Source organism: Gossypium hirsutum, chromosome A06, assembly GCF_007990345.1.
Source record: "Gossypium hirsutum isolate 1008001.06 chromosome A06, Gossypium_hirsutum_v2.1, whole genome shotgun sequence".
NCBI classification, from domain to species: domain Eukaryota; kingdom Viridiplantae; phylum Streptophyta; class Magnoliopsida; order Malvales; family Malvaceae; genus Gossypium; species Gossypium hirsutum.
Window position 1 is genome coordinate 6,665,277 of NC_053429.1, and position 14,070 is coordinate 6,679,346.

Here is a 14,070-nt window from a genome sequence, read left to right on the forward strand (position 1 = left end):
TCATAAAAACTATAATTTGTTTGCATGTAGAGGCCATTAAAATGATTATCCACAACTTAATCCCATACAAAACAGAACTGATAGACAACTAAAATCCTCAATTTTCTTTCATTTACTTAAAGCGATAACACAATAAGGTTAAGAAGCTTAGCAGCTTAATAAATAATTAGTTACTTATACACAAACTTTAGCTACCTTCATCCATGCAAATCGCTTCTTAATCTTTCTCTTTTTCGATCTAGACTAGTGAAGAAGATGAAGAAAGAACTGAAAAATGAAGAAAACTACACGGAAAATAACATCTCACACATTTCTTCACCTATCCCAAACTCAACCACTAAGTATACATGTCCAAAACCATCATGTCTCCCACTAAAATGCTCCTAGTTAAAACTCAATGAAACAAAGATTGAGATCCAACCTTTTCACAACTATTCCGCCACTTTCTCTTATTTCCATAAGAACTTGTTTAATTTGTAAGCATTTCAAATTAATCCCCAAATTCACCTTTCCAACTTTGACGTTTCAGGGTGTGACAGAATTACACTTTTATTGTACTTCAAACTATTCAAAATTATTGATAAATAATATCTTATTATTTTAAATTATTTATTACTTGAAATTAAAAAATATATATTTTTGATACTATTTTAAAACTAATAAAAACTGAATTAGAAAAAGTAAAATAAAATATTTAATTACAATTAATACTCATATTAAATTATATTTTCATTGTAATTTAAACTATTGTAATTTAAACTATTTGTACTCACATCCTAAACGTGTGATAACCTAGTAATTATAAACGTTGTTACATGATTATGAACTTTTATGAGTTTTTTAACATGTTCTTCTTATTTTATTTATTTAGTATTATATTATTCTAAACATATTCTTTGGATTATTAATTTAGATTTATCTATTATTTATCTTTTTTTAAACTAAAGTAATTCCTATCTCTTTTATTTATCAAAATTATAAAAAAATAAAAAAGGATATGAAAAATCAAATTTATAAAATAAAAATGAAAAATGAAAGTATTTAAATATTAAATAAAACTTTATCAACTAATACTCTCTTAATTATCAAATTCTTCTTTTATCTCTCATATAAAAAATAAATTTTTTATTAATTTTTTACCATTTAAAAAATCCCCCCTTCCACCTACCCTACAACGAGTGTATGATACCAATCTTAGCATCAACTCAACAATTAATTGAATCTCGCCCGACCTATTAAAAGAACTTTCACACCAACTATTATTTCGGTTAATTTTTATTTTTTGTCACTAAACTTTTAAAACTTATAGAGATACCACTAGTGTTATTGTATTATTATACAGATACCAATCTACTGTTTAGTGCCGTTACTAGTAATAGTATCTGGCGTAACACGTTAAATGTGCCACATGTTAAAAAAATTATTTTCTTTCTTTTTTTTAATATTAAATAATTTATTTTCTTTATTTTCTTTTTCCTTTAACTTTTTCCTTCTGTTCTTCCTTTCACCTTTTTTGATTTTTAGGACGGAATAAATCTAGCATTTCAATACTCAGGAAGGGAAAAAGAAATTGATTATAAAGTTTCGCAGGTATGTCTCTTTCACCTCAACTTTTTCTTTCGTTTTCAACAATTTTCAACAAATTTTTCTTCATATTCTTCATCTTTTTCCTTCTGATTTTTTTGGGGGATTTTTCGTTTATTTTTTTTACTTTTGGTATTGTTATCTTCAAATTTAAGGAATAGGACAGTTATTTTTGTGTGATTTTTATTTTGTTTTTTTTTTAATTTTGAAAGCCAAATTAGGGTCTGGTTTTGTAATTTTTGGTATATATACACAGACTTTTATAAGGCAATGATCTTGGGTAGTTTTTGAAGGCAAATGTTTACTTTTTGTCCTTTTAGTAAGCGTTTTTCTTCCTCGTAGTGGGTGCTACAATTCGGGTATCTTCATGGGCAGGTTAGTAAAAAAGATAAGTTCTTTGGGTTTTGTCGAAAACAAATAAGCTTGAATTTTTTGTTGTAGATGCTAATAGTGAGATGTATTTATAAAGTTTTGATCTTTTCTGGTCTCTCTATAAGGTTAAATTGAACTCTATTTTTTTTTTTTGGCTTGCCTAACTACAAAAATCCTCAAAATCTAAATGTGAGTTAAATTGGAGAAAATGATTCCAAATTCGGGTTGTTTTGACTTTTGTAAGCGAATCAAAAGCATTACAAGCCTACTCATCAACATTGAAAGTAGCCTAAAAGATTGGTTGTTTCTGCTAGGATTTGCTAGGAAGGAAAATCGGGTGAAAAGAAGAAGAAGAAGAAAAGGAAAAAAGAAGAAAAAAGGAAAAAGAAAACAAAGAAATAAATAAATTAAATAATTTAATATTAAAAAGAAAAAAAAATAAAATATTTTAAAAGTGTGCCACATTTAATGTGTCACGTTAGAGGCTGTTACCTAAGTAGCGACGGTAAAAAATGAAGTGACATCTTTGTAATAATGCGATAACATTATTGGTATCTTTATAAATTTTAAAAGCTTAGTGGCAAAAAATAAAAATTAACCAAAGTTCAATGGGGTTTGGTGAAGTTTACCCTTTTTAAAAGCCTTACTCTCAAATCTCAATCAATAAATTCTCGAATCCAGTCTGAGAAGCCAGGGAAGCCGATCAGAGATTTTTAAATTAAAAGAAAAAAGGGACAGAGAGAGGGGTAAAGACGTAAATTTATTATTCCTCTCTCCTCTCCACACCGCCAGTAGCAGCGGCGGAAACGGAAAAGCAATCCACCACTTTCCCACGCAAACGTTTATCTCACCCCTACGTGAACATCGGCTTCTTTCCCTTCTCCCAAATTTTAACATCTTCTATTCTTTCACACCTACCAGAAGCCTCTTTCTTTCTTTTCTTCCCTTCTTTTGTATTCAAAGGGTTTCAGATCGACGGTCACATTCACAGGTACGCTAGATCTTGAATTCCGGTTCGATCTCTACCGTTTATCTCTCCGACATTCATTTCATTTGATTATCAATTTGGATTTTAATTTGAAATATGTTATATTTTGATATTCGATGTTTCGATCTACGTTATCCTGATTTAGGTTAATCGGATATTTATGTGTCCATATACCTGTATTTTAGGAAAACTGATGAGTTAAGATAAATTAGATTCTGATTGCGCCTTATGTTTCAAATTTTAAATTGGTTTTCAACAATGGTTGCTTTCCCCCTCTCTTCTTTTTTTCACTTTAACTTTTTCTCTGGTTAGAAGTTAGACCATATATATTGTATTTATGGTATCATGTTAGTGTTTATATGTTGCTTCATCGGGACTTTTCTTTTCTAAGTTTTGAATAATTCTGCAAGTTTCTTTGTTTGCTTATGATTCAAATTAGTGATTGGGATTTTAACTAAACACCAATATTCTATTCCATTAGTTTTGGCTGCGAGAAAGCATTTGTTAATTTTAGTGGTTATTGAAGCATAATTAGAAAGGTGAGCTATTGCTTCAATAATTTAAGAGTTGCACACTTTAGCTTTTCAAGGATTAATGTGAAACGACTTGGTATTGTAGTTCAACTTCAGAGAATAGTTTTAAATTGGGGGCTTTTATTTTCTGATGCTAAATACTAAATAGTTCATTATTATTATTTGTTTGTTATAATGTATACTCAAACAGTAAAAAAGCAAAACCATTTTTGATTACATATTGTTAATATTTCAATTTTGCTTTCGGCTCTGGTTACTAATGGGAAATGATTCAACAAGTTCTTGCTGTTATGGTGCAACTTCGAAGTATAGATTTACGCTGGGAAGTGGTAACATCCATTTTCTGGTGAATAGTTTATTCATTTTTTTGTTATAATGACTCAACAGTAAAAAGTAAAGCCAATTTTGTTCTATATTCTCAATATTTTTGCAATGTTTAGCATGTCACCCCCAACCCTTTTTTTTTCCTGCTCTTAATCTTTGCTATCTAGTCCATATGATGGTGGAACTGCTGCTTATTGTAAAGTTCATTTCCATCTTTTCCTTGGTCTCCAACTATATAGATTTTAGTGAATGACCAGTCCTTTTGTATTGGAATGATTTGTGATTTTTCAAAAGCATTTTTCTTGTTACATAAGCTGTGGATTATTGGTAGTATTAGAATAATTAAGATCTCAAGAACACTGTTGATCTTCCGTTACAAGTTGAGATACTTTATTAAAAACATGGTGGATAATATCTTTGTGCTTTACCTCTTTTTAATGGTTTGCTGTTAAAGCTTTTTTAACAATAAATTATTTTGGAGACAGGTTCTATAGAGTTTAGAGTTTGATTCAAAGTCACTTATTTTCTACTCCTTTGGCTGGTAACACTTTAAAATAAAGGAATTGGCAAATTTTGCAGTCTGAATTATTGGTTAGTAATGCTTTAGTTGTTAACCCTGTTGAGCAGGCTTTCTACTATTCTTTAAGGTGCATAGAATCATTTTTTGTTTAATTTCTTAAAGTTATACAAGCTTCATATTAAGCTGAACTAGGCATTACATTGAAGCCTATATTTGTCCTTGAAACTTGTAACTTAGAAGGAAAAGTTTTTTTATATAGTTTGATTTTGGTTTCTAAATTATTTATAAAAGGTGCAATGCAGATTAAATATGTACTTATATCCACCAATTTTTTTGGTGATCTTAATTGAATATCACCAAGAGGTCAAGGCTTCAAACGGTTGGACCTTTTCTTGATCTGGTGGATGCTATCCAATACATGCTATGAGGTCAGGTTAGAATAGCCTGATGTGTAGGGCTAGGTAAAAGTGCTAACTGAATAATTAATAAAGAAAAGGAAATGGTGATGGTGATGGATTTAAACCTTTGTCCCACTTTCATATTTTGTTTGGCACTTCATTACTCATTTCATGTCAACTAGGGTTTTTTTTTTTTTTGAGACATGCACAGAATGTTCTTTGTTGTAATATATAAACTCCTGATCTGGCTCTTTTGTATGCTTGCCTACATTTTGTGATTATTCAATCTGTCACGTAGAACATATAGAGAAGTTAATTGATTCACACAAATAAATCAGCCCTTCTATTAAATTGTTTTGAGTGTCTTTTTGAAATTGTCAGTGGTAGTATTATCAACAATCATATCTCATCTTTTGAGGAAATAACATGAATGCTTGGACAGTAGTTCAGCTTCATTGTTTAGTTACTCAATAAGTCCATTAATATTGCTTGAGATATATATATCAATTTGTTGGCATTGGGTTCTGTTCTTTCGTAGGTTATTTTTTCCCAAGAATACGCACCCATTCTAACAATTAACCCTCTCTCCCTGGTGACATAGCGACTTTGTTGTCCTAGGCTTTATTCCTACTTTGCCATCAAAACAAAGAGCATTGTTATTGTTATTCTACTCATTTTGAGGTCTATAACAAGCATTAAAAGCATGGACTACACTTTAGTTTAGCCTGCTTGAAAATTTTAATAGACTCACTCATCAGAAGATATGAAATATGTGATCACATTGTTCTGAATTTTATATAAAGTGATAGGCATATATTAATCATCTTGTATTTGTTACACAATAATTAATGATATTGATCTTTTCCTATCTCTCCTCTGCTTTAGGTTAGAATTGCAAATGGCCAAAGTTAGCAAAGTGCGAAAGACTGACTCTTGCCATAAAAGTGTGAATCCTCACCTATTGCCATCTTGTCCTAAGAAGGCTGGCAAAGGCTACCAAAAGAAGAAGTGTTCCAAAGATTCGGAGAAGAAAGATTGGGAAGCTGCAAAATGTTCAGTTTGTCTGGAGTTCCCGCACAATGCTGTCCTCCTCCTTTGTTCCTCTTATGATAAGGGTTGCCGCCCTTACATGTGTGCTACTAGCCGGCGCTTTTCCAATTGTCTTGAGCAATACAAGAAGGCATACACTAAGGCGACTTCAGCTGACAATGGGTCGGTGGATAATGCAAATGTGGGACAACCCTCTGAAAAGATGGAAGTACCAGAGCTTCTATGCCCGCTTTGTCGTGGTCAAGTGAAAGGTTGGACAGTGGTAGAACCTGTACGGAAATATCTCAATCGGAAAAAAAGGGCCTGCATGCAAGACAAGTGCTCTTTTGTTGGAACTTACAAGGAGCTTAAGAAACATGTTAGGGCAAAGCACCCATTAGCACGACCTCGAGCAGTGGACCCTGTACTTGAAGAAAAATGGAAAAAGCTTGAAAATGAGAGAGAGCGAGATGATGTGATCAGCACAATTATGTCATCAACACCAGGGGCACTAGTCTTGGGTGATTACGTGATTGAGCCAGGCTATCGTGGTCGTATCTACAGAGATGAATCTGATTCAGATGACTCTTTTGGCAATCCTTTTGATGATGATTTTATTCGGCTAGACTCTTCTGTTCACATGCATGGTAGATTCATGGACTATGACCTATATGAAGAGGATGACTTTGGGATGCGCCGTGCTTTCCGTGCTGTTCCCCCAGTAGCTCGAACTTGGCCTGCTCGCTTGTTGGGTTCAGTGGGACTAAGGCGTATCCCCAGGGTCCGAGGACGTAATGGTGGCCGATAACTTCCATCCACCTTTTTCTTATCTGCAATTCAGAATACCTAAATCTATTTGAAGCTTGCCATCACAAGGTGAAATTTATACCTCAACGTGATGCAACGTTAGGTAGCAGGTAAATGAACAAACTGTAGGGAAGTCGTTCATTGGTAATTAGATGTTTAGTTGTCGAGGTGAGCCGAAGGTATTTTTGCAGTCAGTTCCCTCGTGCATTGCAGTCATTTTACAGCAGTAGCAGCATAAATCTAAAAAACTTTGTTTTCCTGATCTATACGCTTTTGTTTTAGAAACTGGCAACATTTTGCTGATGATGTTGCATTTGAAGGCGCCCTTTATTCTCCAGAATATTTTTTCTGCGATGTACAGCGTTAAGAAAATAGATTCAGAGGAGAATTAAATAAATTCTTTAATGGTTTCTCTTTTCATGATTGAGCTTACTGGAGAATTAAATAATCCTTTCAATGGATGATTTGAGGTTTGCTTATTTGTTTGTGTCCTAATCCTTTTTCTCTCCTCAATCCGAGTAAGAATCACAAATAGTATGACAAAAAGATTTACGATGTTAATTTAATTGGCTCGAGTCATTTTTGGTGCCTCCCTATTTGCCGAGTCCTATTTGTATTGCAGCTATGTCGTCCCATAACGATGTGATTTCCCAATTGACCCGAATTTCATCGCCTGCAAATTCTTTCCCCAGCAGTTTGTCTTTAATCCAGGATACTACAGATGAAGTATCCCTTCGGTAAAAGCAATCAGCAGCTTGCCTTTGATTCCAATGACATGCCCAAAAGTTTTCTTAAGAATTTCCTTCGTACTCCCCTTGATGAGAATTACCACACTGGTTCTGATGTTATTTTTCTTGTATCCAATGAATATGTTGGATCCTGATATTGGAACATTTTCCATTGGCATCCCCATATTTATTTGCTCAATTGGTCTAAATTCTCTCCGGTTCTCATTAGCTTTAATCACTCTAGTGGCATAAACTTTAGCCATGTTAATAGTGGCGACTGGATTTGGGTTTTACCCTAAAAATAACCTTATTTCTGTGATTTCAAATGCACCATAATATAGAAGAAAAGGTTATGAAAACATTCCTGCCTCCTCATCTGATGACTTCGTTTGCCTTAGCATTTTAAGAATCCAGTCCATAAGTGAGTGTGTACCCTCAAAAATAACCTTATCATTAATTTATAGCTAAAAGGTCTTTATTCAAATTTCAAATTTGTTACAAAAAAAAAAATAGTAAATTAATATATTTATATTATTATTTAAGTTTTTGACTGGGCCGGTGTAATGAGTCAATTGGGTAATAATTCAATTACGAAATTAATTTTCTTTAAATAAATTAAGATATATAATTTAAGGGAATTTTATTTTTTTTATTTTAACAAAAACTAATAAAAATATAGATATGGGTTAAATTCATGCTAATTGAATTAGTAAAATCTTATATTTACCGTTCAACCAAAACTTCATTTTGATTTTTTTATATATTTATTTATTACATTAATCAATTGTATATTTATACTATTATTTAAATTAATGACTGAGTTGGTGTCACTGATCAATCGAGTATCTACTCGGTTAGGAAATGACATATATAACTTCTATTAAATTATTATTATTATTTTGATATATTTTGTATTTTTTTACTTTTATATAATTTTTAAAATAAAACAACTAAAATTAGCAAATAAAAATAGATCTTAAATTAAAATAGATCTAGCTAGCAGAGTCAACTTTCGATTTTCTCCCATTGCTGCTGCTTCATTTTAGCATTGAAATGGACCCAAAGCAAGACAAAAGAGAAACGGAAGCCGATATAGACACAAGAAAGGACTGAGTGATCATTAAGAACACCCATTTGGCCATTTCCCATTTGGGATTTGGAAAGTATAATTAAAGCAATTTGTCGTCGTAGTGTATGCCTCCATAAAATTTGAAGGATAACTAAAATGGGTTTGTAAATGCATTGCTGGTTCTCGGTTCTCGGTCCTCAGTCACTCGCCCAACCAGCTAGCCCTTTACAACTTCATCCTTATCCTAAACTTTAGTCAAACTTTTAAAACTACAAGCAATCATGTTTCTTTATTAACCCCACAACCGACAAAAGGGGACTCTTTCGTATTTCAAACGTTTAATATATTTTACATACCATACTTACACCAGCTAGGGTTTTTCTTCCATCTTTGTACGGGGAAAGAATATTACTTATTTAATGCGGTCTCAATTGTTCAAGCAACGTGAACCAAACCCTACATATCATTTTCAATTCAACCTGCAAATACCCAATTTCACTTGTCTCTCTCCCTTTATATACACACATTAAGTTAGTGGTTGAGAAGAGAAAAGTATAGTGGGGGGGAATGGAGAAGATAAAGCCAGAGATGAGAATATTTGATAGCAGTGACGAGCTGTCGTCAAACCTTGCTGACTACGTGCTTCAAGTTGCTGAATCTGCTGTGAAAGAAAGAGGCTCTTTTTCTCTTGTTCTCTCTGGAGGAGACATACCAATTCGTTTAGGGTACTCATTATCACATAACCTTTGCATGCAGCACTCATTAAAATTTGCCTTTGTTTCCTGGTTTGTTGCTTGATACATGGTTTTGCAATGCAGGAAACTTAGCAAGGCACCATATGTGAGACTAGTGGAGTGGTCGAAATGGCATGTGTTGCAGGCCCATTTACTCGGTGGCCCACTACCCGTTACAAGCCCAAATGACATTACAGGCCCAAACGGCCCAGACCCAAACCAACCATGGCCTAACTTAAAACAATTTCAGCAAAAATTAAAAAACCTAACCCTAGGGCGCCGCATGCTAGGACCTGTTGCCACCGCCCTTGTCCCATCGCCGCACGTCCCATCTGCACCAGTGCCGTGTACCTGCTCCATCTGCAAAAGGAGAGAAAACACCAGGAATGAGAAAGAAAAAGCAGAAAGAAAAACGATGTAATATGGCTATAAAGAGTTGAAAATAGGGGAGAAATGGGGGCTTCATCACGGGATTTTGGGGGATTTTTTTTTCTTTGTAAAACCCACATCAGAAATCAAAAGGAATAGAAATTTTAAAAGGTTGAATCCTTGCTATTTCTTCTTGGTTTTCTCTTATTTGTTTGATCTTATTTTGTTTTTTTTCTTTGCAAATCTATTCTAAAGTAATTAAAAAATCAAAAAAGAGAAAAGAAAAGAATACCTGAATCGGCCCTTGGACTGGCCGGCGATGGTCCTTTGCCGTCGTCGGATTCGGCTCGAGAGGGGCCAAAGGTCTTGTTTTCTCCTCGACTCCCCTTCCAAAAGTTCAGGCCCTCTGAATATGCTTCAACTGCGCAGACCGGGAACTCCGTCGCGTGACGCCGGCCACCGGCCATGGCGGCGATTTGGAGCGGTTGAGAAAAGGGATTGAGGGGTATGGGATCTTCAGTTTGTCTGAAAGAAAAGAGAAAGAAATGGGGGCTGATTTCTTTTTTAGGGTTTTATTTATTTATTTATTTTTATTTATAAGATTCCATACGGCGCCGTTTGAAAGGGAAACCTGCGCACTTTTGCCCTAATGGGTAATTTTGCGCCTTCGGTCCCTCCATTTCGCGTTGAAATGCAATCTGACCTTTTTATTTATTTATTTAAATTTGGGATGCGAGTTCTGTGCCTGTTTCAATTGGGTCCTTTGACCATGTGTGCCCTTTGCACTGAAACGCCGCGCACAAGGGGGCTTGGGATATTTTCTCCTTCGCTCCCTCATACTTTCAGCGTATGGCGAATTGGTCCCTCTTTCCTTTGTTTCTTTTAAATTTAACCCATTTTTCCTTTATTTTTTGGTTATCTTATTAATTAAATTGATAAATGTGATATTATTTTTTTATTTACATACTGTTATTATCCTTATTTTTTATTTTTATTTTACTTCAAATTTTACTATATATATACATATTTAATATTTATATACACATACGCTTACATTTATATATTATAACTTACATACATATATGTATTTGCCTGCATACTTTAAATTTTTATATATGTACATACTTATATATCCTCTTTTATTTTCATAAATATATATACACGCATATTTATACATATTCTTTATATTTTAAAATTTATTTCTTTTTATGTATTTTCTATATTTTATAATTCATAAGCATACATTTTAATATATATATATATAAATATACGTTTTTATTTTTTTAAAATAAACATATATATATGCCTATCTTTAGGTTTTATTTTATTTATTCATTCACTATTTTAAATATTAATTTTGTTTATTTTAATCCTTGCCATTATTATTGCAATTTCATTCTATTAATTATTTATTTGTCATCTTCAAATGTTTTAAAATCTAAATCTATTAGAATTGTATTTGTTTTGTTATTATATTAATATTATTGTTATATTGTTTCTTACATTATTATTCATGCATTTCGATTTATTTGTATCTATGTTATGTGTATACTTTATGATGCATATTATGTTATGGATTTTAAGTCTATGTTGCATATTCATTATAGGTCGTGTACGGCATTCTTTCCCTTCTGAACAATTTTTTTTTTCAAATATAATCAAAATCGCACGTATTTGTTTTTTAAAAATTCCACTAAATCATACTCAAAATTCAAAAGGGTAAAATTTCGAAGATAAATGCAATATTCCGTATTTAGAAGATTCGAGAAATCGTGCCCTAACTTTCTGAGCTTCGATTTTTCTCGCGTTGATTTTAAAATTAAAATAAATGAGGTTTAAATAAAAAATGAAAAAGCAAGCTTACTCTCAAAAATACGATGTGTTGTGTCCTAACTTACTGGATGTGACATTTTGTTACTTCGAGATAAGAAGGCATTTTTTTATTTTGATTTATTCGAGTAATTTTAAAATAACATTAATAAGAAGGATCGTATTTTTAATTCTTTAAAGTTCTCAATTTTCGATACCAAGACATTAAGTAATTAATTAGGTACCAATTTTGGGCGTATCGAGGGTGCTAATCCTTCCTCGAGCGTAACCGACTCCCGAACCCGTTTTTCTGAATTTCGTAGACCAAAAGCGTTGTTTTAATAAAAATTAAATTGTTTATTAAAAACAACCACTTTTCGAGGTGACCCAATCACACCTCATCAAAAAAGATTGGTGGCGACTCCCATTTTCGTTTTCTTTTTCAAAATCCAAGTCGACTCCGTTTTGTCAAAAAAATGGTGTCAACAGCATGTATTTTGGGCAGAGGAAAATGTAGTCCCTAAGCGACACCCTGATAGTTACTATTGGCAAGCCAAGCAATGGTTTATCTCCAAGGTTTTCATATATTTTTCATCCTTAATTTCTTTCAGTTTACTTTCCCTCTGAATAGTTGTCAAACAGTTAAAGAGCTCGATTATAATACCAGTAAATATAGCGAGAAATAGGATGGTGGATCATGCTTAACCTCATTATCATGAAAATTGGCATGAACATTCTTTTATTTATTTATTTTTGGAGTCATATTACCTCCTATTGAACTTGGGTAGAGTTAGCTTGGATAAAATTTTTGGTGGTGTTTTTTTTTTCTTTTTAAATTATTGTTGATTTAATTTTTTATATTTTAATTTAATTAATTTTAATTTTTATATTTTTAAAATTTGAAATCCGAGGCATAGCATTGAATTTTACTTTTTATAACTTCAAAATTTTAAATTTCAATAACTATTAAATTCATTAATTTAAATAAAATAATTTTTTATGGGTATTATATAAAAATAATAAATTAATATAATGTTAAACATGAAATGATATATTTGTAGGCATAAAATTGATATTACTAACTATCATTTAAATTAAGATTGAAAATAAAAACATAAAAACTAAATTTAGGCTTTTTTATAAAAATTATATTAAAAAATTAATTAATTATAAAAATAAGGTGAGAAATAAATTAATTACAAAAATAAAGTGTTTACTACAATAATTTTGAATGTCACTTGACACATTAATGATATCAGTGAATTTAAAAAAATAAATTTGAAAGAAAAAACTAAAAAAAATTTAATTGGTGCCGCTAATTTACTAAGCGACAGTAGATAAATAAAATTATAATTTTAGGGGTTAAGATATTAATTGTTGAGAAAAAATTATTTTCAACAGCAGACTGGCTTCTCTAAATTCATTAATGATGTCAATATGTTAGGTGGTATCACAAAAAATTATTTATTTCTTTTTTCAATTTTTTATCAATTTTTTTTTTAAATTTACCGATATTACTAATGTGTTAGGCAATACATAACGTTACTTTAACAAACACGTTATTTTCATAATTAATTTGTTTCGCAATTAAAATTTTAATATTATTTATAAAAAGGACAACTAACAACAAAATTTAACTTTATATTTCATCCACAAAATTGAATTGACAGCTAGAAAGGGCGTTAGGAGAGTGTTGGAAGTAGTGTAGAAAAGCCAAAAGGTTTTTATGAAGTGACTGCCTCTTTTGTCCTTTTTCTCCATTATCATTATCACTTATCCATAATTGTTCTTATCCATTTCTTATTAATCCAAAGCATTTAATTAGTGTAATTGATTACGGATTCAATATGCACAGGTTCCTTTACTGCCAGCACACGTTAACCCAGTGAGCCCCGGACTATCAGCCGAATCAGCAGCCAATAGCTATGAGTTTGCCATCCGACAACAACTCAAAAGTCGAACGGTCCAGGTTTCCCGATCAACCGACTGTCCCAGATTCGATCTTATCCTTCTATCTCTAGGTTCCGGAGGCCACGTGGCGTCTCTCTACCCCAATCATCCGGTGCTGGAAGAAGAGTCTCAGTGGGTAGCTTGCGTTTCCAAGGACGAGTCATGCGAGAGCGTCACCCTCACTCTCCCCGTCATCAACGCAGCTGCCAACGTGACCATCGTGGCTTCTGGGTTGGATACCGCCCGTCCTTTCATGGATACTATGGTGGGTCGGAAGCCCATTCGTTCGCACCCGGCCCAAATGGTCTTGCCTCGAGATGGAAACCTCGTTTGGTTTGCGGATGCTTCGGCTGCTTCCTTGTTCCCACGTGCCAATGAACCTTACGCCACGTCAGCTACAGACTCCTAACCTCAAATGTTATTTGCTCACTAAAAATACACCCTTAAGCCTTAATTTGGAAATGTGATAAGCATTTAACACTTATTAGTTATTAACATCAACATGATGTTGATAAAAATATTTTTTCTATTAACACTTTTATCTTTATTTTAAGTTAATATATAATATTCAGATAATTCCTTAAACTTTTTTTTAAAGTAAAACATATTAATAGAAACTATAAACAATAAGATATAAAAACGATAAATAAGACACTACACATTAATGCACACAAATGTCGTGTTCTTGATTAAACCGTTGAAAATTGCATCTTAGTTGTTCCATTGTCAAACCACCTAATAATGAACTCTAGTAAACTAAAAAACCAGTGCCAAAAGCTCAAGAGAAACGCCACATCAGTGATACACAAAAGACCAAGTCTCAAATAGACTATCTTTATCATCTCATATTCTAATT

General features: G+C 32.5%; 2 protein-coding genes across 4 annotated transcripts; both read left to right on the plus strand.

Annotated features, from left to right (window-relative positions):
• Positions 1 to 1,456: 1,456 nt before the first annotated feature.
• Positions 1,457 to 6,975, plus strand: LOC107962485 (uncharacterized). 3 transcript variants are annotated; one of them, XM_041114992.1, is made up of 2 exons: positions 1,457 to 1,590; positions 5,605 to 6,975. In XM_041114992.1, the coding sequence occupies exon 2, from the start codon at positions 5,618 to 5,620 to the stop codon at positions 6,554 to 6,556; it is 939 nt and encodes a 312-aa protein (XP_040970926.1). In that variant the 5' UTR covers positions 1,457 to 1,590; positions 5,605 to 5,617; the 3' UTR covers positions 6,557 to 6,975. The 3 variants fall into 3 exon arrangements, with proteins under 3 accessions (XP_040970926.1, XP_016754382.1, XP_016754381.1); XM_016898893.2 differs by lacking the exon at positions 1,457 to 1,590 and adding an exon at positions 2,500 to 2,947 and having other exon boundaries at positions 5,610 to 6,975; XM_016898892.2 differs by lacking the exon at positions 1,457 to 1,590 and adding an exon at positions 2,558 to 2,947.
• Positions 6,976 to 8,900: 1,925 nt separating this feature from the next.
• LOC121230372 (probable 6-phosphogluconolactonase 2) lies at positions 8,901 to 13,747 on the plus strand. The gene is made up of 4 exons (XM_041114994.1): positions 8,901 to 9,077; positions 9,171 to 9,222; positions 11,757 to 11,840; positions 13,120 to 13,747. The coding sequence occupies exons 1-4, from the start codon at positions 8,920 to 8,922 to the stop codon at positions 13,621 to 13,623; spliced, it is 798 nt and encodes a 265-aa protein (XP_040970928.1). The 5' UTR covers positions 8,901 to 8,919; the 3' UTR covers positions 13,624 to 13,747.
• Positions 13,748 to 14,070: the final 323 nt, after the last annotated feature.

Bases quoted from the DNA above. Each gene is read 5' to 3' on its own strand.
- LOC107962485 (XM_041114992.1), top strand. From the start codon at position 5,618: ATGGCCAAAGTTAGCAAAGTGCGAAAGACTGACTCTTGCCATAAAAGT.
- LOC121230372 (XM_041114994.1), top strand. From the start codon at position 8,920: ATGGAGAAGATAAAGCCAGAGATGAGAATATTTGATAGCAGTGACGAG. The intron at 9,223-11,756 runs GTGTTGCAGGCC...TGTCAACAGCAT, and splicing joins TGGAGTGGTCGAAATGGCAT to GTATTTTGGGCAGAGGAAAA. The intron at 11,841-13,119 runs GTTTTCATATAT...CAATATGCACAG, and splicing joins AGCAATGGTTTATCTCCAAG to GTTCCTTTACTGCCAGCACA.